This window comes from Petromyzon marinus, chromosome 60 (genome assembly GCF_048934315.1).
Source record: "Petromyzon marinus isolate PM22_M1 ecotype Great Lakes invasive population chromosome 60, UKy_Petmar_22M1.pri1.0, whole genome shotgun sequence".
NCBI lineage: Eukaryota > Metazoa > Chordata > Hyperoartia > Petromyzontiformes > Petromyzontidae > Petromyzon > Petromyzon marinus.
In genome coordinates, this window is record NC_133726.1 from 8,542,719 (window position 1) to 8,567,638 (window position 24,920).

A 24,920-nucleotide genomic window follows, 5' to 3' on the forward strand; every position below is an offset into this window, starting at 1 on the left:
GTCGGGAGGGCTGCGAATAGCAATCCATACCAGAGCGAGGCTTTGTTTCATTGTCCCAACTGTGTGAATCGGCGTTGAGGTTTCCCCATTCTCTAATGAGCATCCACGTCCAAGGAGGGGATCGGGTGCCTTGCAGGTCACAGGTCGGAGCGCTGAACTGGCACCGCCGAGAGGCTGGGTTCGAATTCGGGCAACCGCCTGTGGGTCAAACTGGGTTCTCGTGTGCAGTGAGTTTATGGTCTCAGCCCGGTTACCAATAACGACACAGACAAACATCCATCACATTAAATTTGTTTGTGCCCTGAATGTGGCTACAATCTCGTCGCAGGGACAGCAGGTGCGACATTGTGTGACCAGATATAATAACGTGAAGCGTGCTCGGAGGTGGCTCCGTGACATCCACTTCCGTGAGCCATTCTGTAACACGGCGAAAGATCCGACGGCTCTTCGTCTCGATACGCGACGCCGGGTGAACGATTCGAATGAAATCAGGAGCGAAGGATAACAAATGATGCAGTACATTTCATTTGTATTTTATTCACGCGCACATTTATGTGTTGACTGCCCCGGGCAGGCGAGCAGGTAAGATACCCCGCGACCAACAGGCACTTCAAGGACCGCAATGCACTTTTCACATCCTTGCGTCCACCCTTGTAAACAAGATATTGCTTCTCATTGGACCCTCGCATTATTTATTCATGCCGCTCAGCCAGAGGCACTAAAACCAGTAACGCAAATTGGCAGCAGGCAGCGGCTTGAGTGAGGACAGTGGGTGAGAGGTGACAAGCTTCTTGAATTGGTTACACAAAGGCCGGGGGAACAAACAAAAACAAATTTAAACTGATGCCTCTTTTTTTTTTTCGCCGTACAACCGAGCCACGCTTAGGCTGTGCCGAGCCAGCCAAGCACGACTCATGACGCGCCACTGCGAATTTTCCACGGCAGAACCAGAGCCGTACGGCTGACGTCACTCGCAGTGAGTGGATTGCAGACAGACTCGCGCAACGCATGGAATGATTGATCGCTCTCCTGGCCCTGCTTGGCCCCGAGCCAGATGCAGATGTCCCCTGACAGTTTCACGGTCTTGGTTCTGACTTGGCTTGGCAATTAGCCCAGTAGAAAAAAAAACAGCCGGCCTGTGAGGGCCCCCGTGCTGGCTCGGCTCAGATGTGCCAGTGGAAAATTGGGCCACTGTGTCACCGTTTGAGGTGTGCAGAGGAAGGGAAAGAGGGTGTACATGTCCCGCAGTGAGACCGCTGGGCAGATATACAAACAGCAATGTCCACAGCCAATGACGTTTGGCCACGACCTTGCCATTAACGAGACACACCGCGACTACAGCAGTAATTCTATCGCTGAGATTTCGTTGTTAATTGCGCAGCAGCAGAAGCATCACCACCACCACCGCCATGTCATTTGTTTATTCGCCGTGTTTTTGGTCTTTTGCGGTGCGCTGCTGTCTCTGCGAACGCGACGACGTTATCCTGACCCGCGTCTTCATTGAGACCACAGTCGTGAGTTGTATTGCACCACGGTTCATTCTGTCGCGTCGCAGTTCTGTTGTGTCAAAGTTCTGTCGTGTCACAGTGCTGTCCGCCGCTCGTGGTCGCCCTCGACTAAAAACAGAAAAGCACCGCCCGATGAGACGTTTTTCCGCCGCTAATTCCGCGAACAAACAATGGAGAGAGCACCGCTGGACGACAGGCCCCGGGGTTGCTAGGCCCCGGGGTCGCTAGGCCCCGGGGTCGCTAGGCCCCGGGATCGCCCGGCCCCGGGGTCGCCCGGCCCAGGGGTCGCCCGGCCCCCCGGGGGTTGCTCAGTCGCTCTTGCCAGTGATGGCGTCCTTCTCGCGCTGAGCCTCCGCGTGCCGCTCAGCCTTCTTGGCCAGGTTCATCACGGTCAGGGACTCGTTGCGCTGCGCCGCCTGGGGGTGGGGTCGTCATGCGGGCGGCAGGAGGTTCACGTTGAGTAACAACAACAACAACAATCTTAATAATAATGATGATGCAATTTGTAACACGCACAATATTAGAATCATATTCTATTACGCATACTGAAGGAATCCGATGAGATTTGAGTCTCTATTTTTTCACAGTTTTCCAGTCGGACAAACAAAATAAGAACATGATAGGAATGAAAAGTATAAAAAAAAGGTAAGCAAATCACTTTACAAAAATAACTGAAATATTTCTATTTTGTACCAGGTAAAGGCCCCACTGAGCATATTAGCTTATTTTTCAGAAGCGACCTGGCAACAAATGATAGCTTAATCGTGTGGAAATTTAGAGCAGAGGCCAAATTTATTTATTCAGCTGTGCCGGGTGGAGGAGGCCGTACATGTGACACGTCGGTATTTCACTCACGCCGCGATCTGACCCCAACGAAAATCAACGATAGAATCCTAAACATCGATCGCAAAAGCCTGCACCGTTAAAAAAATATATATATAACGTGAATTTATATTGCGTCTAAATACAATTTGCTTACTCTTTGGTTTCTTTCTGAAGACGCTGTACAAAAACAGTTTAGCATTAGCATCATGTAGGCAACGAAATCCAATTATACAGATGTTATAACGATAGAGCCTGCATGTGGTGTGAGGGGACTAGTGGCCACGGGAGGTAATGACGGGAGTCAGCTCTGAGTGCGAAGGGACTGGTGGCCACGGGAGGTAATGACAGGGGAGTCAGCTGTGAGTGCGAAGGGACTGGTGGCCACGGGAGGTAATGACGGGAGTCAGCTGTGAGTGTGAAGGGACTGGTGGCCACGGGAGGCAATGACAGGGGAGTCAGCTGTGAGTGTGAAGGGACTGGTGGTCATGGGAGGTAATGACGGGAGTCAGCTGTGAGTGTGAAGGGACTGGTGGTCACGGGAGGTAATGACGGGAGTCAGCTGTGAATGCGAAGGGACTAGTGGCCACGGGAGGTAATGACGGGAGTCAGCTGTGAGTGTGAAGGGACTGGTGGCCACGGGAGGTAATGACAGGGGAGTCAGTTGTGAGTGTGAAGGGACTGGTGGTCACGGGAGGTAATGACGGGAGTCAGCTGTGAGTGTGAAGGGACTGGTGGTCACGGGAGGTAATGACAGGGGAGTCAGCTGTGAGTGCGAAGGGACTAGTGGCCACGGGAGGTAATGACGGGAGTCAGCTGTGAGTGTGAAGGGACTGGTGGCCACGGGAGGTAATGACGGGAGTCAGCTCTGAGTGTGAAGGGACTGGTGGCCACGGGAGGTAATGACAGGGGAGTCAGTTGTGAGTGTGAAGGGACTGGTGGTCACGGGAGGTAATGATGGGAGTCAGCTGTGAGTGTGAAGGGACTGGTGGCCACGGGAGGTAATGACAGGGGAGTCAGTTGTGAGTGTGAAGGGACTGGTGTTCACGGGAGGTAATGACAGGGGAGTCAGCTGTGAGTGTGAAGGGACTGATGGTCACGGGAGGTAATGACGGGAGTCAGCTGTGAGTGTGAAGGGACTGGTGGCCACGGGAGGTAATGACGGGAGTCAGCTGTGAGTGTGAAGGGACTGGTGGTCACGGGAGGTAATGACCCCCCCCGCCCCCCTCTGCCCCCCCCACCCACCTCCTACCGCCCCCTCTCCCGCTCTGACCCCCCTGCCCCCTTCCCCCGCTCTGCCCCCCCCGCCCCTCCCCCGCTCTGACCCCCCCGCCCCCCTCCTCCACTCTGACCCTCCACGCCCCCACCCCCCACTCTGATCCCCCTGCCCCCCTCCTCCGCTCTGCCCCACCGTCCCCTCCTCCGCTCTGCCCCCCACGCCCCCTCCCCCGCTCTGCCCCCACCCGCCCGCCCCCGCAAAGGGGAGGGACACGCAGCGCTGCTGCTTCCCGCTGCTCCCGCAGCAAGCCGAAACATCGTGTGATGATGAAATCTCGCATTGTCCGAAGCATTTCCTGAAGTTGAACAAAAACAAATTCTCTACGAGAGGCTGGTGGGGCTCGTAAGGGTGCTTTGTGTGTGTCCCGGAGCACAGGAATCACTGACAACCTGGGTTCAAACACAGGCCCCGGGGTGTGTTTTGTGTGTGTGTGTGTGCGAGGGGAGCGGTGGTGCGGCAGTTAGCGCACCGCTCACGGCCAACATCAGTGACGATTATCTGAAATCGGTCCTGGGCCTCCTCTAGGTCGACTCACCGCTGGGGAGTGGTGCTGGCGTGGTGCTGGCCAACCACCCCCTCGTGTGCCGCTAACAGCACTTGCACCAACAGTCTGTTAAGGCTACATGGGTGGATATTTGTCTTCTGCTTGTTTTGTTCCACCCGCGACTAAAAAACGCGATTCTCTGCCACCGCTGTCGAATTTCGCCGCTGCCGCCGCCGGCTACTCCTTTGCTGTGGCAGCTCTCCGATCGCTCTCCTTTTCCAGGGGAGTTCTTCGCGTGTTTGGTGGGCGCGACGATGTCCGACGTCTTTCACTCCGCTTGCTGGGAGCTCCTTCTTCTCTGGTGGTGGTGGTGGTGGTGGACAGTGACTGAGCAGCTCGCTCGCGGGTCTTGCCACGGATCTCACCGATGATTGGCCGAGCTCTCAAGCGTTATTCGAATTCAGGGCTTAATCGATCATTTTAAGCCGGGTGTTTCTGCGTCAGTGAAAATATGTCCACACGCGGCACACCACATCCAGTACAGGGACTCGTCTACTTACGAACACTCGACTTACGAACATTCAGAGATACGAACAAACCTGTCCGTATGTCCAGGTTGCCTGTTCGAACCAAGAGTCGTAAGTTCAACCGCCGCGCAATAGATGGCGGTGGTGGCATCTACGTCTGTAGAACGTGAAGAACCAGTGGCATCTACATCTGCAGGACGTGAAGAACCAGTGGCATCTACATCTGCAGGACGTGAAGAACCAGTGGCATCTACATCGGCAGAACGTGAAGAACCAGTGGCATCTACATCTGCAGAACGTGAAGAACCAGTGGCTTCTATATCTGCAAAACGTAAAGAACCAGTGGCATCTACATCTGCAGAACATGAAGAACCAGTGGCATCTACAGAACGTGAAGAACCAGTGGCATCTGCAGAACGTGAAGAACCAGTGGCATCTACATCTGCAGAATGTGAAGAACCAGTGGCATCTACACAGAACATGAAGAACCAGTGGCATCTGCAGAACGTGAAGAACGAGTGGCATCTACAGAACATGAAGAACCAGTGGCATCTGCAGAATGTGAAGAACCAGTGGCATCTACAGAACGTGAAGAACCAGTGGCATCTACATCTGCAGAACGCGAAGAACCAGTGGCATCTACATCTGCAGAACGTGAAGAACCAGTGGCATTTACATCTGCAGAACATGAAGAACCAGTGGCATCTGCAGAACGTGAAGAACCAGTGGCATCTACATCTACAGAACATGAAGAACCAGTGGCATCAACATCTGCAGAACGTGAAGAACCAGTGGCATCTACATCTGCAGAACGTGAAGAACCAGTGGTATCTACATCTACAGAACATAAAAAACAGTGGCATCTGCAGAACGTGAAGAACCAGTGGCATCTACATCTACAGAACTGAGGAACCAGTGGCATCGACATCGGCAGAACGTGAATAACCAGTGGCATCTACATCTACAGAACATGAATAACCAGTGGCATCTACATCTACAGAACGTGAAGAACCAGTGGCATCTACGTCTGCAGAACGTGAAGAACCAGTGGCATCTACATCTGCAGAACATGAAGAACCAGTGGCATCTGCAGAACGTGAAGAACCAGTGGCATATACATCTACAGAACGACCCCGATGATACCTCAGAGGGCGAACTGAATCCCCTGGAATGACCTTCTCCCCACACACCCCCACATCCCCCCACACCCCCACCCATGTCGCGATAGCAGGACGCACGGAAGGGTCACCTGCTTGCCGGAGGCGATCATGACGAAGCATCCGATGATCGTGAGCAGCATCATGAAGTAGCAGACCTTCACGCGGACCTTGTTCTTTGCCACGTTCACCATCTCGTACCTGGGGCAGGCGAGATGGCGCGTCGATTTAAGGACGGGGAACGAGGAACGGGGGGAATGAGGAACGGGGGAACGGGGAGAACGAGGAACGGGGAAACGAGGAGAATGGGGGGAACGAGGAACGGGGGGAATAGTGGACAGTCGCCAAACGAAACCTCAAAGCGTCACGGTGGTTCTAAAGCGAGGGATGGAGGATCGCTTGAATGTTTAATCTCCAAAATCCCGCCGGGCTCTGAGGTGGCATTTGGAGAATGTCGATCGGACTCGATCGACTCTGAGAGTGTGTGTGTCCCCTCCCCATCCTGCGTGCCGCGTGGTTTCCTCCCACGAGCCAAACGCTGCTTCAATGGCACCGGCCCGAACATCTCAACGCAACAACCCCCCCCCCCCCCCCCACCACCACCCCCCCAGCAAGATTCCTCGTGAGCGCCGCTCTCCCCTTTAGGGTCGCGAGTTCATTTTACAAAGCAGCGGGCTGACAATTGCCTATCAGCGCATCACCGGATCTCAGCAGCGATCTTAATATATGTATTTTTCGATTTAAAGCTTTCGTGACTGCAATGATTCATCTTCTTTGGTTCTTTCGGTAAAGTCACGTAGAATGAGAATAAAATAATAAATTGATAAAATAAAATAACATAACACAATAATATTCTCACAACGTTTCGGCCACAACACAAGCGGCCTTCATCAGGTGAAGGGACGAGACTGTCTGGTAGGACAGCGCTGGAGTGAAAGAGCCACGTTCAGATCACGACCTTTAAGCTGTGTGAGAGGAAACAAAGCGCCTTGACAAAGGAATTAGCATATAATTTAGCATTGAAATGGCTGAATGATTAGCTTGTGACTGGTCACAGAAATAGCTATGTTAAAAGTTAAAGCATACACATCCGCAGAGGCACCCCTTGACAAAGGAATTAGCATAGAATTTAGCATTGAAATAGCTGAGTGATTAGCTTGTAACTTGTCACAGAAATAGCTAAGTTAAAGTCAGAGCATACACATTCACTGAGGCACTTAGTACAAATCAAACAGGAGAATTTAGCATACCTCTCACACCACGGTTAATGGTATGGTTTACAACATGGAGTATAATAGCGCCTCGCAGCTGTCTCTCTCCCCCTCCTCTGTTCCGACCATGGATGAACTCGTCCGTCTGAACGGGGCCCGTAGCTATCCGTGGTGCTAAAGTTGAGGGTAAGAATCCACCCATTTTTTCGCCATATAGCATTGTGATATATAACGACTTATTGTTGGTAGCTTAGCTGATTGGAGAATATAGAGTTTATTGATAACATTAAGGTAATTTATATTTTAGTTTTTTTTTTATTGGTTCACTATATAGTACTGTGAATAGCTCAGATGTGTAGGCCTTGACTTCAACATAGTCATTTCTGTGACCAGCCACTAGCTAATCACTCAGTTATATTTCAATGCTAAATTCGCCAAGTTATTTCAATGCTAAATTCTCCTGTTTGATTTGTACTAAGTGCCTCAGTGAATGTGTATGCTCTGACTTTAACGTAGCTATTTCTGTGACCAGTTACAAGCTAATCACTCAGCTATTTCAATGCTAAATTCTATGCTAATTCCTTTGTCAAGGGGTGCCTCTGCGGATGTGTATGCTTTAACTTTTAACATAGCTATTTCTGTGACCAGTCACAAGCTAATCATTCAGCCATTTCAATGCTAAATTATGTGCTAATTGCTTTGTCAGGGCGCTTTGTTTCCTCTCACACAGCTTAAAGGTCGTGATCTGAACGTGGCTCTTTCACTCCAGCGCTGTCCTACCAGACAGTCTCGTCCCTTCACCTGATGAAGGCCGCTTGTGTTGTGGCCGAAACGTCGTTGGAATATTATTGTGTTATGTTATTTTATTTTATCAATTTATTATTTTATTCTCATTCTACGTGACTTTACCGAAAGAACCAAAGAAGATATATATTTTACTTCACGACGCCTTGTTTAGATCTGACCAAATTGTATGTTTATACCAGCAGGTGTGATCTCCCTCTGTCTGCACAGTGAGAGTGAGTGAGTGGAGTTTGTGTGATCTCCCTCTGTATGCACAGTGAGAGTGAGTGAATGTAGTTTGTGTTCTCCCTCTGTCTGCACAGTGAGAGTGAGTGAGTGGAGTTTGTGTGTTCTCCCTCTGTCTGCACGGTGAGAGTGAGTGATTGGCGTTTGTGTGATCTCCCTCTGCCTGCACAGTGAGAGTGAGTGGAGTTTGTGTGATCTCCCTCTGTCTGCATGGTGAGTGAGTGGAGTTTGTGTTCTCCCTCTGTCTGCACGGTGAGAGTGAGTGAGTGGAGTTGTGTGATCTCCCTCTGTCTGCACGGTGAGAGTGAGTGAGTGGAGTTTGTGTGATCTCCCTCTGTCTGCACGGTGAGAGTGAGTGGAGTTTGTGTGATCTCCCCCTGTCTGCACAGTGAGAGTGAGTGGAGTTTGTGTGATCTCCCTCTGTCTGCACAGTGAGAGAGAGTGAGTGGAGTTTGTGTGATCTCCCTCTGTCTGCACGGTGAGAGAGAGTGAGTGGAGTTTGTGTGATCTCACTCTGCCTGCACAGTGAGAGTGAGTGGAGTTTGTGTGATCTCCCTCTGTCTGCACAGTGAGAGTGAGTGAGTGGAGTTTGTGTAATCTGCCTCTGTCTGCACGGTGAGAGTGAGTGGAGTTTGTGTGATCTCCCTCTGTCTGCACAGTGAGAGTGAGTGAGTGGAGTTTGTGTGATCTCCCTCTGTCTGCACGGTGAGAGTGAGTGAGTGGAGTTTGTGTGATCTCCCTCTGTCTGCACGGTGAGAGAGAGTGAGTGGAGTTTGTGTGGTCTCTCTCTGTCTGCACAGTGAGAGTGAGTGGAGTTTGTGTGATCTCCCTCTGTCTGCACGGTGAGAGTGAGTGAGTGGAGTTTGTGTGATCTCCCTCTGCACAGTGAGAGTGAGTGAGTGGAGTTTGTGTGATCTCCCTCTGTCTGCACAGTGAGAGTGAGTGAGTGGAGTTTGTGTGATCTCCCTCTGTCTGCACGGTGAGAGTGAGTGAGTGGAGTTTGTGTGATCTCCCTCTGTCTGCACGGTGAGAGTGAGTGAGTGGAGTTTGTGTGATCTCCCTCTGTCTGCACGGTGAGAGTGAGTGGAGTTTGTGTGATCTCCCCCTGTCTGCACAGTGAGAGTGAGTGGAGTTTGTGTGATCTCCCTCTGTCTGCACAGTGAGAGAGAGTGAGTGGAGTTTGTGTGATCTCCCTCTGTCTGCACAGTGAGAGAGAGTGAGTGGAGTTTGTGTGATCTCCCTCTGTCTGCACGGTGAGAGAGAGTGAGTGGAGTTTGTGTGATCTCACTCTGCCTGCACAGTGAGAGTGAGTGGAGTTTGTGTGATCTCCCTCTGTCTGCACAGTGAGAGTGAGTGAGTGGAGTTTGTGTAATCTGCCTCTGTCTGCACGGTGAGAGTGAGTGGAGTTTGTGTGATCTCCCTCTGTCTGCACAGTGAGAGTGAGTGAGTGGAGTTTGTGTGATCTCCCTCTGTCTGCACGGTGAGAGTGAGTGAGTGGAGTTTGTGTGATCTCCCTCTGTCTGCACGGTGAGAGAGAGTGAGTGGAGTTTGTGTGATCTCTCTCTGTCTGCACAGTGAGAGTGAGTGGAGTTTGTGTGATCTCCCTCTGTCTGCACGGTGAGAGTGAGTGAGTGGAGTTTGTGTGATCTCCCTCTGCACAGTGAGAGTGAGTGAGTGGAGTTTGTGTGATCTCCCTCTGTCTGCACAGTGAGAGAGAGTGAGTGGAGTTTGTGTAATCTCCCTCTGTCTGCACAGTGAGAGAGAGTGAGTGGAGTTTGTGTGATCTCCCTCTGTATGCACAGTGAGAGTGAGTGAGTGGAGTTTGTGTGATCTCACTCTGTCTGCACGGTGAGAGTGAGTGGAGTTTGTGTGATCTCCCTCTGTCTGCACAGTGAGAGTGAGTGAGTGGAGTTTGTGTGATCTCCCTCTGTCTGCACAGTGAGAGTGAGTGAGTGGAGTTTGTGTGATCTCCCTCTGTCTGCACAGTGAGAGTGAGTGAGTGGAGTTTGTGTGATCTCCCTCTGTCTGCGCAGTGAGAGTGAGTGGAGTGTGTGTGATCTCCCTCTGTCTGCACAGTGAGAGTGAGTGATTGGAGTTTGTGTGATCTCCCTCTGTCTGCACGGTGAGAGTGAGTGAGTGGAGTTTGTGTGATCTCCCTCTGTCTGCACGGTGAGAGAGAGTGAGTGGAGTTTGTGTGATCTCCCTCTGTCTGCACAGTGAGAGTGAATGGAGTTTGTGTGATCTCCCTCTGTCTGCACAGTGAGAGTGAGTGAGTGGAGTTTGTGTGATCTCCCTCTGCCTGCACAGTGAGAGTGAGTGGAGTTTGTGTGATCTCCCTCTGTCTGCACGGTGAGAGTGAGTGAGTGGAGTTTGTGTGATCTCCCTCTGTATGCACGGTGAGAGTGAGTGGAGTTTGTGTGATCTCCCTATGTCTGCACAGTGAGAGTGAGTGGAGTTTGTGTGATCTCCCTCTGTATGCACAGTGAGAGTGAGTGAGTGGAGTTTGTGTGATCTGCCTCTGTCTGCACGGTGAGAGTGAGTGGAGTTTGTGTGATCTCCCTCTGTCTGCACAGTGAGAGTGAGTGAGTGGAGTTTGTGTGATCTCACTCTGTCTGCATGGTGAGTGAATGTAGTTTGTGTTCTCCCTCTATCTGCACGGTGAGAGTGAGTGAGTGGAGTTGTGTGATCTCCCTCTGTCTGCACAGTGAGAGTGAGTGGAGTTTGTGTGATCTCCCTCTGTCTGCACAGTGAGAGTGAGTGAGTGGAGTTTGTGTGATCTCCCTCTGTATGCACAGTGAGAGTGAGTGAGTGGAGTTTGTGTGATCTCCCTCTGCACAGTGAGAGAGAGTGAGTGGAGTTTGTGTGATCTCCCTCTGTCTGCACAGTGAGAGTGAGTGAGTGGAGTTTGTGTGATCTCCCTCTGCCTGCACGGTGAGAGAGAGTGAATGGAGTTTGTGTGATCTCCCTCTGTATGCACAGTGAGAGAGAGTGAGTGGGGTTTGTGTGATCTCCCTCTGTCTGCACGGTGAGAGTGAGTGGGGTTTGTGTGATCTCACTCTGTCTGCACGGTGAGAGTGAGTGAGTGGAGTTTGTGTGATCTCCCTCTGCCTGCACAGTGAGAGTGAGTGAGTGGAGTTTGTGTGATCTCCCTCTGTCTGCACGGTGAGAGTGAGTGGACTTTGTGTGATCTCACTCTGTCTGCACGGTGAGAGTGAGTGGAGTTTGTGTGATCTCCCTCTGTCTGCACAGTGAGAGAGAGTGAGTGGAGTTTGTGTGATCTCCCTCTGCCTGCACAGTGAGAGAGAGTGAGTGGAGTTTGTGTGATCTCACTCTGTCTGCACAGTGAGAGAGAGTGAGTGGAGTTTGTGTGATCTCACTCTGTCTGCACAGTGAGAGTGAGTGAGTGGAGTTTGTGTGATCTCCCTCTGTCTGCACAGTGAGAGTGAGAGAGTGGAGTTTCTGTGATCTCCCTCTGTCTGCACAGTGAGTGAGTGGAGTTTGTGTGATCTCCCTCTGCACAGTGAGAGAGAGTGAGTGGAGTTTGTGTGATCTCCCTCTGCCTGCACAGTGAGAGAGAGTGAGTGGAGTTTGTGTGATCTCACTCTGTCTGCACAGTGAGAGAGAGTGAGTGGAGTTTGTGTGATCTCACTCTGTCTGCACAGTGAGAGTGAGTGAGTGGAGTTTGTGTGATCTCCCTCTGTCTGCACAGTGAGAGTGAGAGAGTGGAGTTTCTGTGATCTCCCTCTGTCTGCACAGTGAGTGAGTGGAGTTTGTGTGATCTCCCTCTGCACAGTGAGAGTGAGTGAGTGGAGTTTGTGTGATCTCCCTCTGTCTGCACAGTGAGAGTGAGTGATTGGAGTTTGTGTGATCTCCCTCTGTCTGCACAGTGAGGGTGAGTGAGTGGAGTTTGTGTGATCTCCCTCTGCACAGTGAGAGTGAGTGAGTGGAGTTTGTGTGATCTCCCTCTGTCTGCACAGTGAGAGTGAGTGATTGGAGTTTGTGTGATCTCCCTTTGCCTGCACAGTGAGAGAGAGTGAATGGAGTTTGTGTGATCTGCCTCTGTCTGCACAGTGAGAGTGAGTGAGTGGGGTTTGTGTGATCTCCCTCTGTCTACACGGTGAGAGTGAGTGAGTGGAGTTTGTGTGATCTCCCTCTGTCTGCACGGTGAGAGTGAGTGAGTGGAGTTTGTGTGATCTCCCTCTGTCTGCACGGTGAGAGTGAGTTAGTGGCCATTGCACGACCCTCTTGAAAACGTCCAAGGAGTGAGTGTGGCTTTCCTGGGTGAATATATTTACACTCTAAGAATTAAAAATATTAATTATATATATTAATTTTATATATATAATTAATATAAGAGGGCGGCGGAAGGTTGCAGAGACTCTCATCGCCGCTTCCTCCACCGTTCCTCTCCTACGGCCGTGCCCCCCAATGCGAGCGTGGGATCTGTGCGAGTTCATTCGCTCAAAGGGAAAAACCTCGGCTGGTGGCTGGGGCCGGGTGCGGGATGCGTCTGGCGCTGATCGGATTTTGACGCGAGACGGACGCGTGGATGTGTGGCGGCTCGGGCGGCCCCAGGCGCGAGATTAGTCGACACGGGCGGGAGTCTTCTCAGACCCGCATCAACGACACAAAGCCCCCCCCCCCAATCCACCTACCCCCCACCTCCCCCACCGTATAGCCTGCAACAGACGTGTAGGGGCAAGTGCTGTTAGCGAGTAGCAGCACCTATGAAGGCCGGCACCGTGGCACACGAGTGGGTGGGTGGCCAGCACCAAGCCAGGCCGCCTTTGTCTCCCCAGTGGCGATGTTTACACACAGCACCGGTTTCTCATTTTGTGGCCGAGTCCACCTAGGGGAGCCCCAGGGCCGTTTCAAATTTTCGCCAAGCGTTATTTGTAGGGTCTTGAGCGGAAACTGAACTCGGTTCGTCAACGAAGATCAAAAACACACACACACACATGCACGTACAGGCACTCGCAAACATAGAACAGCTGAGCCACGTAAACATTCATCGACTTTGTGGGCAAGCACTTGTCGCGAGTGGCACCAATGAAGGCCTGAACTTCACACGAGTGGGAGGCAGGAACCACGCCCAGCCGCCTTTGTCTCCTGCGTAGCGACGTTAACACACCGCACCAGGTACTCATTTGGAGGTTGAGTCGACCTAGGGGAGGCCCACGACCGGTTCAGATCTAACTCGGCACGTCCGTAGCGCAGCGCGCTAACCGCTACAACACCGCTCACCGCCATCGCCACCACAGCACCACCTCATGACCCCACAGCTCCACCCCCCGCCAGCTCTCTCCACTCTCTCCACAGTGCGCAGGCGGTGCAACTGCACCGGGACTCATGGGCCAGAGGGAGGCCCAGTCCCCGGCATACGGAGAGGGAGAGGCGTGGTGCTGGCCACCCACCCCCTCGTGTGCCGTGCCGGCCTTCATAGGTGCTGCTAGCTTACAGCACTCGCCCCAGCAGTCTGTTACAGGCTACATTGGGGGGGGGGGGGTGTTTGAAGGCAGTGTGGACGAGACGAAGCAGTCCGTCTGGTACACCGCGCTCTGACCATGGGTGACGTTCATGGGAACAGAGCTACATTCTGAAACAGAGCTACATCGCTCAGTGGGCCTTACCTGCTAAGATAAAAACGCTGCTGAGTAAACAGTTTGTTAACCGGTTTAACTGACCGCCAGTGAGCGAGCGAGCGAGCGACCGGAGTGAATCAAGATGCGCTGCTGAACCATCAATCAACCTGGCTGCCCAAGGTGCCGGTCACCCGTAACCCCACGTGCACGTTGCCACGACTCGAGACTCACAAACGCCCTTCGTGGTCCAACCCGCGTGGTCTCCCAACAACCCAGAGCGGCCTCCTGAGCAACCACTCCGCTCCTCTCCCGTGATCAGGACCAGAGGGGGGGGGGGGGGAGGGTTGGTGGTCTCACTGCAGGAGATAAATTGGCAATGCATAGCTGTGTCGCTGCTTAAAAAAAAATTGTAAGTTTTTTTTTAAACGTTTCGCAATTAAGAAAAATAAAGCTGCGCTCCCACGCTCGGTGGCAGGGGAGGGAGGAGTGGTCCACGACAGCGATTTTTATGTCGCTTCAACTGCTGCAGTCCTTGTTTGTGAGACTCTCGGGGAGACTCGGAGAGAGAGCGCAGCACCAGCAACACTCCCAGCAACACTCCCAGCAACACTCCCAGCATCACTCCCAGCAACACTCCCAGCATCACTCCCAGCAACACTCCCAGCATCACTCCCAGCAACACTCCCAGCAACACTCCCAGCAACACTCCAAGCATCACTCCCAGCAACACTCTCAGCAACACTCCCAGCATCACTCCCAGCATCACTCCCAGCAACACTCCCAGCATCACTCCCAGCAACACTCCCAGCAACACTCCTAGCAACACTCCCAGCATCACTCCTAGCAACACTCCCAGCAACACTCCCAGCAACACTCCCAGCATCACTCCCAGCAACACTCTCAGCAACACTCCCAGCATCACTCCCAGCATCACTCCCAGCAACACTCCCAGCATCACTCCCAGCAACACTCCCAGCAACACTCCCAGCATCACTCCCAGCAACACTCTCAGCAACACTCCCAGCATCACTCCCAGCATCACTCCCAGCAACACTCCCAGCATCACTCCCAGCAACACTCCCAGCAACGCTCCCAGCAACACTCCCAGCAACACTCCCAGCAACACTCCCAGCAACACTCCCAGCATCACTCCCAGCAACACTCTCAGCAACACTCCCAGCATCACTCCCAGCATCACTCCCAGCAACATCCCAGCAACACTCCCAGCAACACTCCCAGCATCACTCCCAGCATCACTCCCAGCAACACTCCCAGCATCACTCCCAGCAACACTCCCAGCAACACTCCCAGCATCACTCCCAGCAACACTCCCAGCAACACTCCCAGCAACACTCCCAGCATCACTCCCAGCATCACTCCCAGCAACACTCCCAGCAACACTCCCAGCATCACTCCCAGCAACACTCCCAGCATCACTCCCAGCAACACTCCCAGCAACACTCCCAGCATCACTCCCAGCAACACTCTCAGCAACACTCCCAGCAACACTCCCAGCATCACTCCCAGCAACACTCTCAGCAACACTCCCAGCAACACTCCCAGCAACACTCCCAGCATCACTCCCAGCAACACTCCCAGCATCACTCCCAGCAACACTCCCAGCATCACTCCCAGCAACACTCCCAGCATCACTCCCAGCAACACTCCTAGCATCACTCCCAGCAACACTCCCAGCAACACTCCTAGCATCACTCCCAGCAACACTCCCAGCATCACTCCCAGCAACACTCCTAGCATCACTCCCAGCAACACTCCCAGCAACACTCCTAGCATCACTCCCAGCAACACTCCCAGCATCACTCCCAGCAACACTCCCAGCAACACTCCCAGCATCACTCCCAGCAACACTCTCAACAACACTCCCAGCAACACTCCCAGCAACACTCCCAGCAACACTCCCAGCATCACTCCCAGCAACACTCCCAGCATCACTCCCAGCATCACTCCCAGCAACACTCTCAGCAACACTCCCAGCAACACTCCCAGCAACACTCTCGCGCGCGGTCGCGACCGGCCGCCCGCCGCCGTTGTCGCGACCTCTACCGTGACCCCCGGGTCAGCTTGACGTGGAGCCCCCCCCCCCGCCCGGTGGGGGTGGCGGTGAGAAGGGGGGGGGGCAGTGGGAGGCCTCGCGACGTCGATGCGAGGCCGAGTAGCGCCATCAGCGCGTGGGGTGCAGCACACGCGGGGTCCCGAACGCGGCCCCCCAATTCTCCCGATTTGTCTTTAAACAACACTCCCAAGACGCCTGACGGCTCCCCAACCCCCCCCCCCGCCCCCCACCGCCCCTGCTGTAAATTTCCTGCTGTAAATTTACAAATAAACAATTCCTTCTGGGACTTGACATGAACGCACGCACGTAGCGGCTAAAATTACAACGAGTTTGTTTTCCTTAGCCCTGCCCGTGCGTGCGCGCGTGTGTCTGTATGTTTGTGTGTTTGTGTGTCTGTGTGTGTTGTGTGTCTGTATGTTTGTGTGTTTGTGTGTCTGTATGTTTGTGTGTTTGTGTGTCTGTATGTATGTCTGTATGTTTGTGTGTTTGTGTGTCTGTGTGTTTGTGTGTCTGTGTGTCTGTATGTTTGTGTGTTTGTGTGTCTGTGTGTTTGTGTGTCTGTATGTATGTCTGTATGTTTGTGTGTTTGTGTGTCTGTGTGTTTGTGTGTCTGTGTGTCTGTATGTTTGTGTGTTTGTGTGTTTGTGTGTCTGTGTGTCTGTATGTTTGTGTGTCTGTGTGTGTGTCTGTTTTTGTGTTTGTGTGTCTGTGTGTGTTGTGTGTCTGTATGTATGTCTGTATGTTTTTGTGTTTGTGTGTCTGTGTGTCTGTATGTGTGTGTGTTTGTGTGTCTGTATGTGTGTCTGTATGTTTGTGTGTTTGTGTGTCTGTGTGTGCTGTGTGTCTGTATGTATGTCTGTATGTTTTCGTGTTTGTGTGTCTGTGTGTGTTGTGTGTCTGTGTGTCTGTATGTTTGTGTGTTTGTGTGTCTGTATGTATGTCTGTGTGTCTGTATGTTTGTGTGTTTGTGTGTCTGTGTGTCTGTATGTTTGTGTGTTTGTGTGTCTGTGTGTGTTGTGTGTCTGTATGTTTGTGTGTCTGTGTGTATGTTTGTGTGTCTGTATGTTTGTGTCTGTATGTTTGTGTGTTTGTGTGTCTGTGTGTGTGTTTGTGTGTCTGTATGTTTGTGTGTCTGTGTGTCTGTGTGTGTGTTTGTGTGTGTGTCTGTATGTTTGTGTGTTTGTGTGTCCGTATGTTTGTGTGTCTGTATGTTTGTGTGTTTGTGTGTCCGTATGTTTGTGTGTCTGTATGTTTGTGTGTCTGTATGTATGTTTGTGTGTATGTGTGTTTGTGTGTTTGTGTGTCTGTATGTTTGTGTGTTTGTGTGTCTGTATGTTTGTATGTTTGTATGTACTCGCTAACAGCGCTTACCCCACAAACGATGTTTTACTATGTTTACGTTTTCTTTTAGCAGGTAAGGCCCACTGAGCTGGCTATCACAAATGATAGCTCAGCGAGGTGGCTATCATCGTGTGGAGCTGTTTAGCAGCAGACAAAAACTCTAAACGCGTGGTGATGTTCATTCTAAATGTGGAGGGAAAACCCGGAGGACCCGGAGAAAAATCCACGCGACCACGGGGAGAGAGAGAGACACGCAAACTCAAAATATACAGCAGCAGGAGTCAGGGTGGGAATCGAACCCACGACCTCTTGCATACCAAGCGAGGGAGAATAACATCTCCTAGCCACCGTGATGATGATGAGAAAGACACACACCACGACCTCCTGTGCACCAGGCGAGGTAGTTAACATCTCCTAGCCACCGTGATGATGATGAGAGAGACGCACACACCACGACCTCCTGTGTACCAGGCGAGGTAGTTAACATCTCCTAGCCACCGTGATGATGATGATGAGAGAGACACACACACCACGACCTCCTGTATACCAGGCGAGGTAGTTAACATCTCCTAGCCACCGTGGTGATGATGAGAGAGACACACACACCACGACCTCCTGTACACCAGGCGAGGTAGTTAACATCTCCTAGCCACCGTGATGATGATGAGAGAGACGCACACACCACGACCTCCTGTGTACCAGGCGAGGTAGTTAACATCTCCTAGCCACCGTGATGATGATGAGAGAGACGCACACACCACGACCTCCTGTATACCAGGCGAGGTAGTTAACATCTCCTAGCCACCGTAATGATGATGAGAGAGACGCACACACCACGACCTCCTGTATACCAGGCGAGGTAGTTAACATCTTCTAGCCACCGTGATGATGATGAGAGAGATGCACACACCACGACCTCCTGTATACCAGGCGAGGTAGTTAACATCTTCTAGCCACCGTGATGATGATGAGAGAGACGCACACACCACGACCTCCTGTACACCAGGCGAGGGAGTTAACATCTCCTAGCCACCGTAGCGCCCAACAGTCTATCAAGGCTATGCAGGGGATCTTTATCTTTCTAGGGGAGCGGTGGTGCAGTGGTTAGGGCCCTGCGCTACGAGGCCCGGCTGCCCGAATTTCATTATTAGTCAAAATCAGTGAAACCGGTAACTGGGCATCCTCTAGGTCAACTCAGCCATGAATGAGTACCTGGTCACCGCCGGTGTCTAAACGTGATCACCGGGGAGACAAAGGCGGCCGGGCGTGGTGCTGGTCTGTCCGCACTCTCGCCAGCGACACTTGCCCCAACAGTCTGTGAAGGCTACACGGGGTGGGGGGAATCTTTTTTGCGTTTGTCCACGGATTTGTCGTCGTCGTCGTTGAGAAGGGAGATAGCGGGGCTCAGAGTTAATGCCCTGCGCGGTTTTATGAACTCGCTTTGTGAAGTTAAATCGCTCCAAAAGGAAAAGCGCGAGGTGGAAGAGCGGTGGAAAAATAAACACGTGCCAAGTTGACCCCTCTCTTCCACACATTGTCCTCAACATTTACTTCTCATGCAGTTGAGAGGCAGGAGGGGGTGGCGGGGGGGCATCGTGGAGATGTTCCAACCCCTTGCTCGTGTGCCCTAAGGTGACACGTAAAATGCGTTTTCTTATTTTAAGCGCCCTCTATCGCTCGCGTAGTTTTCCCTGATAAATATACCGAGCGCCAGCATAGGACTGTGGCATTTCCACCGCTTGCGTGAAATAAATGCTCATTTTCGAACGTGTTGCACACGTTGACATTTTCTCCTGTGTATACAAGACATCCTGCAATGAAGCCAAACACAGGACGCGTGTTCGTAGAGGAGTAGCGAAGGGTGAAATTCGGTGTGTTTATGCCGCGTTCATACACTCAGTGCTCTTGCGGATGTCAGAGCCTCAATCCTACATGCAAGCTGCTTCCCGCAGGATTAACCCCCCCGCCACTCCGTCTCTCTCCCACACATCGCGTCCGCTCTGGTGCGTCGCTGTGGTTGGCCACTTTCCTCTGGCCTCGAAACCTTCGGTGCATTGGGAGACGTCCTCCGTCGGTCGTCGTTTGTTCGTTCGGGGGGGTGGGGGGGGCGGTGTGCCAAGGGTCGTGATGGGCAATGTGAAACATGGAGGTGAATACGCGGAGAAAAAACAAAAACCTAACTTTGTAGCGGTGTGGGAGCGACCAGAGTCGCCCCGAGAACAGAACCACGGAGCGTGGTACGACGATTCGACGCGTCATCGCGTCCCATGATGCACCACTACTACTGACGCGATCGCCTGGGACTCGGCCACATCCTCAATGTACGATGACAGTTCTACGTCGATGTGAGCGGCCAAAATAATAATCATAATTTGGGAAAGAAGAGCTTGGCGCTCGAGATGGTTGCATGGTTGCGGCTGGCAGAAACTTAATCATGATTTCCGGATTACTCGCGAATTCCGGCTTACCCATGAATTCCGGCTTACCCATGAATTCCGCCTTGACCCCGAATTCCGGCTTACCCATGAATTCCGGCTTACCCATGAATTCCGGCTTACCCATGAATCCGGCTTACCCATGAATTCCGGCTTACCCATGAATTCTGCCTTAACCCCGCATTCCGGCTTACCCATGAATTCCGGCTTACCCATGAATTCCGGCTTACCCATGAATTCCGCCTTCACCCCGAATTCCGGCTCGGCCCGCGATTTCCGGATCAACCGCTGGCCGCTCGCGGGCGGTGTCCGCGGCCGCGGCAGGTGTGAGACTCACGAGACCACCTCTGGGATGTCGTCCTCTCGCTTGAAGCGCCCTGCCCACAGAAGGAGCTTCCTGTCCACGAGACTGGGATGGTATCCGGGCACCCTCTGCGCCGCCCTGCCTGCAGGCGCGGACAACACGACGCACGGGACGGGTGCTCTGTGAGTGGGGCTCGGGGGTCGTGGGCGGAGGGCACTTTCTGCCGATGAGACTTCACCAGTGTGTGAGCATGCCGCCACACGTTTGAAACCATTAGGGGGTTTAACAGCAGCGCGATGATGATGATGGGGGTGGGGGGTGGGCGGTGTTTTTACTATTTGTGTATTGTCGGGGTGGCCACACCAGAGGCCACCAGGGGCCGTCAGTGGCCCTCGGCCCTTGCAAATACAAACACTGCTGGAGCGTGACCGTGTTTAAATGGCTGGGGTGGGGGGGGCATGACGCAGCCAATGTTAAACAAACTTTAAGCCAATTTTAAACGCTAAACAGAGTGGGTACCGATACGATCTGCATGCGTCTATCGTGCACTCTGCTCTCGTGACCACCCCCGCGATGTATATGAGTGCAGCCGGTGATGCAAATCGCGCAAATTATACGGACCCCGTTTAGCAAATTTTATCTCCAGCCCCCTTCCGACTCTCGCAAGACACTTTCTCCGATTAGCACGGTTGGCTACGTACGGTGCGAAATAAGGTCAGCATACACACACGCACGTGCGTACGTTCGTTAATGGAACCTTGCAACAATTGAACGGGATACGTCCGGCGGCTGGGAGCACAATCGGTGCGAACTTTGAAGACAAGTCGCCACTGGTGTTAAATATTGTTACCGGCACTCTTTCACTTGACTTCATGTTCACGATCAAGTCTGTTTGGGGGTTAGGTCGCGGAAATTTAAATGTGTCGTAAACTCACCTCCACCCGACACAGCCAATTGGTAAGCTGTGTCACGTGAAACAAAACGTGCCAATTCTAGAAATAAGCAGCTGTGAAAGTTTGGGGTACCACTACTTGAAAAAAATATACTGTACCATTGAAAATTAGTTTAATGTTTGGTTTGATTTAGAACATCTTTCTGCCGTGTTTCAAATCTGATTTGTGCTTGCGAGCACAAATCAGATTTGAAACACGGCAGAACGAATTTTTCTACCGTAGCTGCTCACTGTTACAACGCTGTGGGTGATCACGATATAGTTTTCTTCGATACCAAGGTTCTCTGCAAACCCACGGGTTTTTATCAGAGATTTGTCCACGAGGCAATTCATATGTACAAACACAGACACAATTTCAACCGAGAGGATGGTTTCAAATTAAGCAATCGTTGGAAAGCTGTTCTAAATCAAACCAAACATTAAACTAATTTTCAATGGTACAGTATATTTTTTCAAGTAGTGGTATCCCATACTTTCACAGCTGCTTATTTCTCTCCACACCAATATTATGTAACCCCCCCCCCCACACCTGGTCCATCATGGTCCATCATGTACCTCCTACGTACATCGTGCTCATTTTTATGCTAATTCCTTTGTCAAAGCGTTTTGTTTCCTCCCACACAGCTTAAAGGACGCGACCTGGGCTTGGCTGTTTTCACTCCAACGCTGTCCTCATGACAGCACGGTCCCTTCACCTGATGAAGGCCACTTGTGTTGTGGCCGAAACGTCGTGATTTTTGTTGTTTTATTTTTTTACCTACGTGACTTTACCGAATAGAACCAAAGAAAACGTGCCAATTCACGTCAATTGCTACATCAGCACACACTGGTGAGTTAGATAACTGCTTTCTGTGCATACTTTAGAACCGCTTTTTGTTTAACACCTAGTAGAATGCTTTCGCGACCAATATTATCCATAATAGAGGTTTGTTGGGTTAGCTCGCGTAAATATATAAATGTGTCGTTAAACCCGCCACCACCCGACACAGCCAACTAGTAAGGGTCGTCACGTAAACAGAACGTGGCCAATTCGTCACTAGTACAGCACACCGGTGTGTTGGAGAGCCAAGCCACAACATTTATAATCTGAGTACACCAGTAATTACCACTGGCTTCATTAGCACGGTTGGCTACGTACGGTGCGAAAGAAGTTCAAGAGTACACACACATACGCAGGTCCGCAGAGCTTGGGCAATACGCGTCAAGGCTACAAGGGATGCTGACCGAGGGTCGAGAGGAATGGCGGAACCTCAGCCAAGGACTATGACTGTTTACCATATAATAACTAATACTGTTTACCATTTGTATTCTACCAGGTAAGAACCACTGGGCCATGGGGCTGTTTTTTTCAGAGGCGACCTTGCTATCGCAAATGATAGCCCAACGAAGTGGCTTGTCATCGTGTAGAAACGTGCTGCAGACATATACTCGAAACGCGTGATGTATGATTATAAATGTGGAGGGAAAATCTGGAGGACTCGGAGAAAACGCTGCGCGACTACGGGGAGAGAGAGAGAGACACGCAAACTCCAAATATACAGCAGCAGGCGTCAGGGTCGAGATCGAACCCACGACCTCCTGTATACCGGGCGAGGGAGTTAACTTCTCCTAGCCACCGTGATGATGATGATGATAGAGAGAGACACGCAAACTCCAAATATACAGCAGGTGTCAGGGTCGAGATCAAACCCACGACCTCCTGTATACCAAGCGAGGTAGTTAACATCTCGCCAACGCAGTGACAACGCGCCCGCGAGTATCACCACGGTGGAGGAGACGGAGCGATGCTGACATCTACTTGTTGTGCGGGGCACAAGTACCGGGTGGATCGTTGCATCATGGGATCGTGAGAGGTGGCGACGACTTGAGGGTGATGCCTTCATCCAGCAGCCGATTGAGCGTGGCTGATGATGATGACGACAAAGATGATGACGATGATGACGCGCAAAGATTCGACAGAATGGTTCGGGATGGAGATTTAAGGACAGAGGACATTGAGACGAGACAGCCTGGAAGAAGGGCCACGTAGATCGATCAGAGCGACAGAGCGCACGTCTCCTTTCTCCTTACCGTTAACATCATCGTCTCCACCTCCACCACCATCTCCTCCTCCTTGCCTGTCGCTGCTGGCCATGCCCCTGGCTGCCTCACCGCCACTCATCATCAGTGCTGGCCCAGGTATCACGGGCCAGGGGCCCGGGAGGACCCCCAGGGGGGCCGACTCCCCCTGAAGCCGCTTGCGAGCCACCGTCGATAGCACGCGGGACAGCATGGTGGTGGTGGTGGTGCTGCTGGTGGTGGTGCTGGTGGTGCTGCTGGTGGTGCTGCTGGTGGTGGTGCTGCTGGTGGTGGTGGTGCTGCTGGTGCAGCTGTTGCTGCTTGTGGTGGTGGTGGTGCTGCTGGTGGTGGTGCTGTTGGTGGTGGTGCTGCTGGTGGTGGTGCTACTGGTGCAGCTGCTGCTGCTGCTGCTGGTGGTGGTGGTGCTGCTGGTGGTGGTAGCGGTGGTGCTGGTGGTGGTGCTGCTGCTGGTGGTGCTACTGTTGCAGCTGCTGCTGCTGCTGGTGGTGGTGGTGCTCGAGAGAGCGCTCAGTGCAGTCGGGTCGGTACGCGCGCCGGGTGGAGACGTTTGTAGGAGGCCTGGGAGGCGGGGCGTGTGGGTGGGGCCGTGTCAGTCGATGAGTGCTGGGTGGGTGAGTGTTGGGTGGGTGGGTGAGTGTTGGTTAGGTGGGTGAGTGCTGGGAGGGTGGGTGAGTGCTGGGTGAGTGAGTGTTGGGTGGGTGAGTGTTGGGTGGGTGGGTGAGTGTTGGGTAGGTGGGTGAGTGCTGGGAGGGTGGGTGAGTGCTGGGTGAGTGAGTGTTGGGTGGGTGAGTGTTGGGTGGGTGGGTGAGTGTTGGGTAGGTGGGTGAGTGCTGGGAGGGTGGGTGAGTACTGGGTGAGTGAGTGTTGGGTGGGTGAGTGTTGGGTGGGTGGGTGAGTGTTGGGTAGGTGGGTGAGTGCTGGGAGGGTGGGTGAGTGCTGGGTGAGTGAGTGCTGGGTGGGTGGGTGAGTGCTGGGTGGGTGGGTGAATGTTGGGTGGGTGGGTGAGTGCTGGGTGGGTGGGTGAGTGTTTGGTGGGTGGGTGAGTGCTGGGTGGGTTAGTGCTGGGTGGGTGAGTGCTGGTTGGGTGGGTGAGTGTTGGGTGGGTGGGTGAGTGCTGGGTGAGTGAGTGCTGGGTGGGTGGGTGAGTGCTGGGTGGGTGGGTGAGTGATGGGTGAGTGAGTGCTGGGTGAGTGAGTGCTGGGTGGGTGGGTGAGTCTTGGGTGGGTGGGTGAGTGCTGGGTGGGTGGGTGAGTGCTGGGTGGGTGGGTGAGTGCTGGGTGGGTGGGTGAGTGTTGGATGGGTGGGTGAGTGTTGGGTGGGTGAGTGCTGGGTGGGTGGGTGAGTGTTGGTTGGTGAGTGTTGGGTGGGTGAGTGTTGGGTGGGTGGGTGAGTGCTGGGTGGGTGGGTGAGTGCTGGGTGGGTGGGTGAGTGTTAGGTGGGTGGGTTAGTGTTGGGTGGGTGAGTGCTGGGTGGGTGGGTGAGTGTTGGGTGAGTGGGTGTTGGGTGGGTGAGTGTTGGGTGGGTGGGTGAGTGCTGGGTGGGTGGGTGAGTGCTGGGTGGTGGGTGGGTGAGTGCTGGTTGGGTGGGTGAGTGCTGGGTGGGTGAGTGAGTGCTGGGAGGGTGGGTTAGTGCTGGGTGGGTGAGTGTTGGGTGGGTGGGTGGGTGAGTGTTGGGTGGGTGAGTGTTGGGTGGGTGAGTGAGTGCTGGGTGGGTGGGTGAGTGCTGGGTGGGTGAGTGTTGGGTGGGTGAGTGAGTTCTGGTTGGGTGGGTGAGTGTTGGGTGGGTGAGTGCTGGGTGGGTGGGTGAGGGGTGGGTGGGTGGGTTAGTGCTGGGTGGGTGGGTGAGTGCTGGGTGGGTGGGTGAGTGTTAGGTGGGTGGGTGCTTGGTGGGTGGTTGAGTGCTGGGTGGGTGGGTGAGTGTTGGGTGGGTGAGTGAGTGCTGGGTGGGTGGGTGAGTGCTGGGTGGGTGGGTGAGTGCTGGGTGGGTGGGTGAGTGCTGGGTGGGTGGGTGAGTGCTGGGTCGGTGGGTGAGTGTTGGGTGGGTGGGTGAGTGTTTGGTGGGTGGGTGAGTGCTGGGTGGGTGGGTGAGTGCTGGTTGGGTGGGTGAGTGTTGGGTGGGTGAGTGTTGGGTGGGTGG

At 53.0% G+C, this 24,920-nt stretch overlaps 1 protein-coding gene across 1 annotated transcript; it reads right to left on the reverse strand.

Moving 5' to 3' along the window:
• Positions 1 to 517: 517 nt before the first annotated feature.
• FAM162B (family with sequence similarity 162 member B) lies at positions 518 to 23,330 on the reverse strand. The gene is made up of 4 exons (XM_076053339.1): positions 22,776 to 23,330; positions 19,787 to 19,895; positions 5,870 to 5,978; positions 518 to 1,924 (listed from the first exon to the last, which is right to left on the reverse strand). The coding sequence occupies exons 1-4, from the start codon at positions 22,975 to 22,977 to the stop codon at positions 1,817 to 1,819; spliced, it is 528 nt and encodes a 175-aa protein (XP_075909454.1). The 5' UTR covers positions 22,978 to 23,330; the 3' UTR covers positions 518 to 1,816.
• Positions 23,331 to 24,920: the final 1,590 nt, after the last annotated feature.

What these genes read in the sequence shown, in the direction of transcription:
- FAM162B (XM_076053339.1), bottom strand. Translation starts at nt 22,977, where the DNA reads ATGCTGTCCCGCGTGCTATCGACGGTGGCTCGCAAGCGGCTTCAGGGG. An exon ending in TGGAGACGATGATGTTAACG is followed by an intron (nt 19,896 to 22,775) that starts GTAAGGAGAAAG and finishes CCGCGCCTGCAG; the next exon opens with GCAGGGCGGCGCAGAGGGTG. An exon ending in TGATCGCCTCCGGCAAGCAG is followed by an intron (nt 1,925 to 5,869) that starts GTGACCCTTCCG and finishes CCCCACCCCCAG; the next exon opens with GCGGCGCAGCGCAACGAGTC.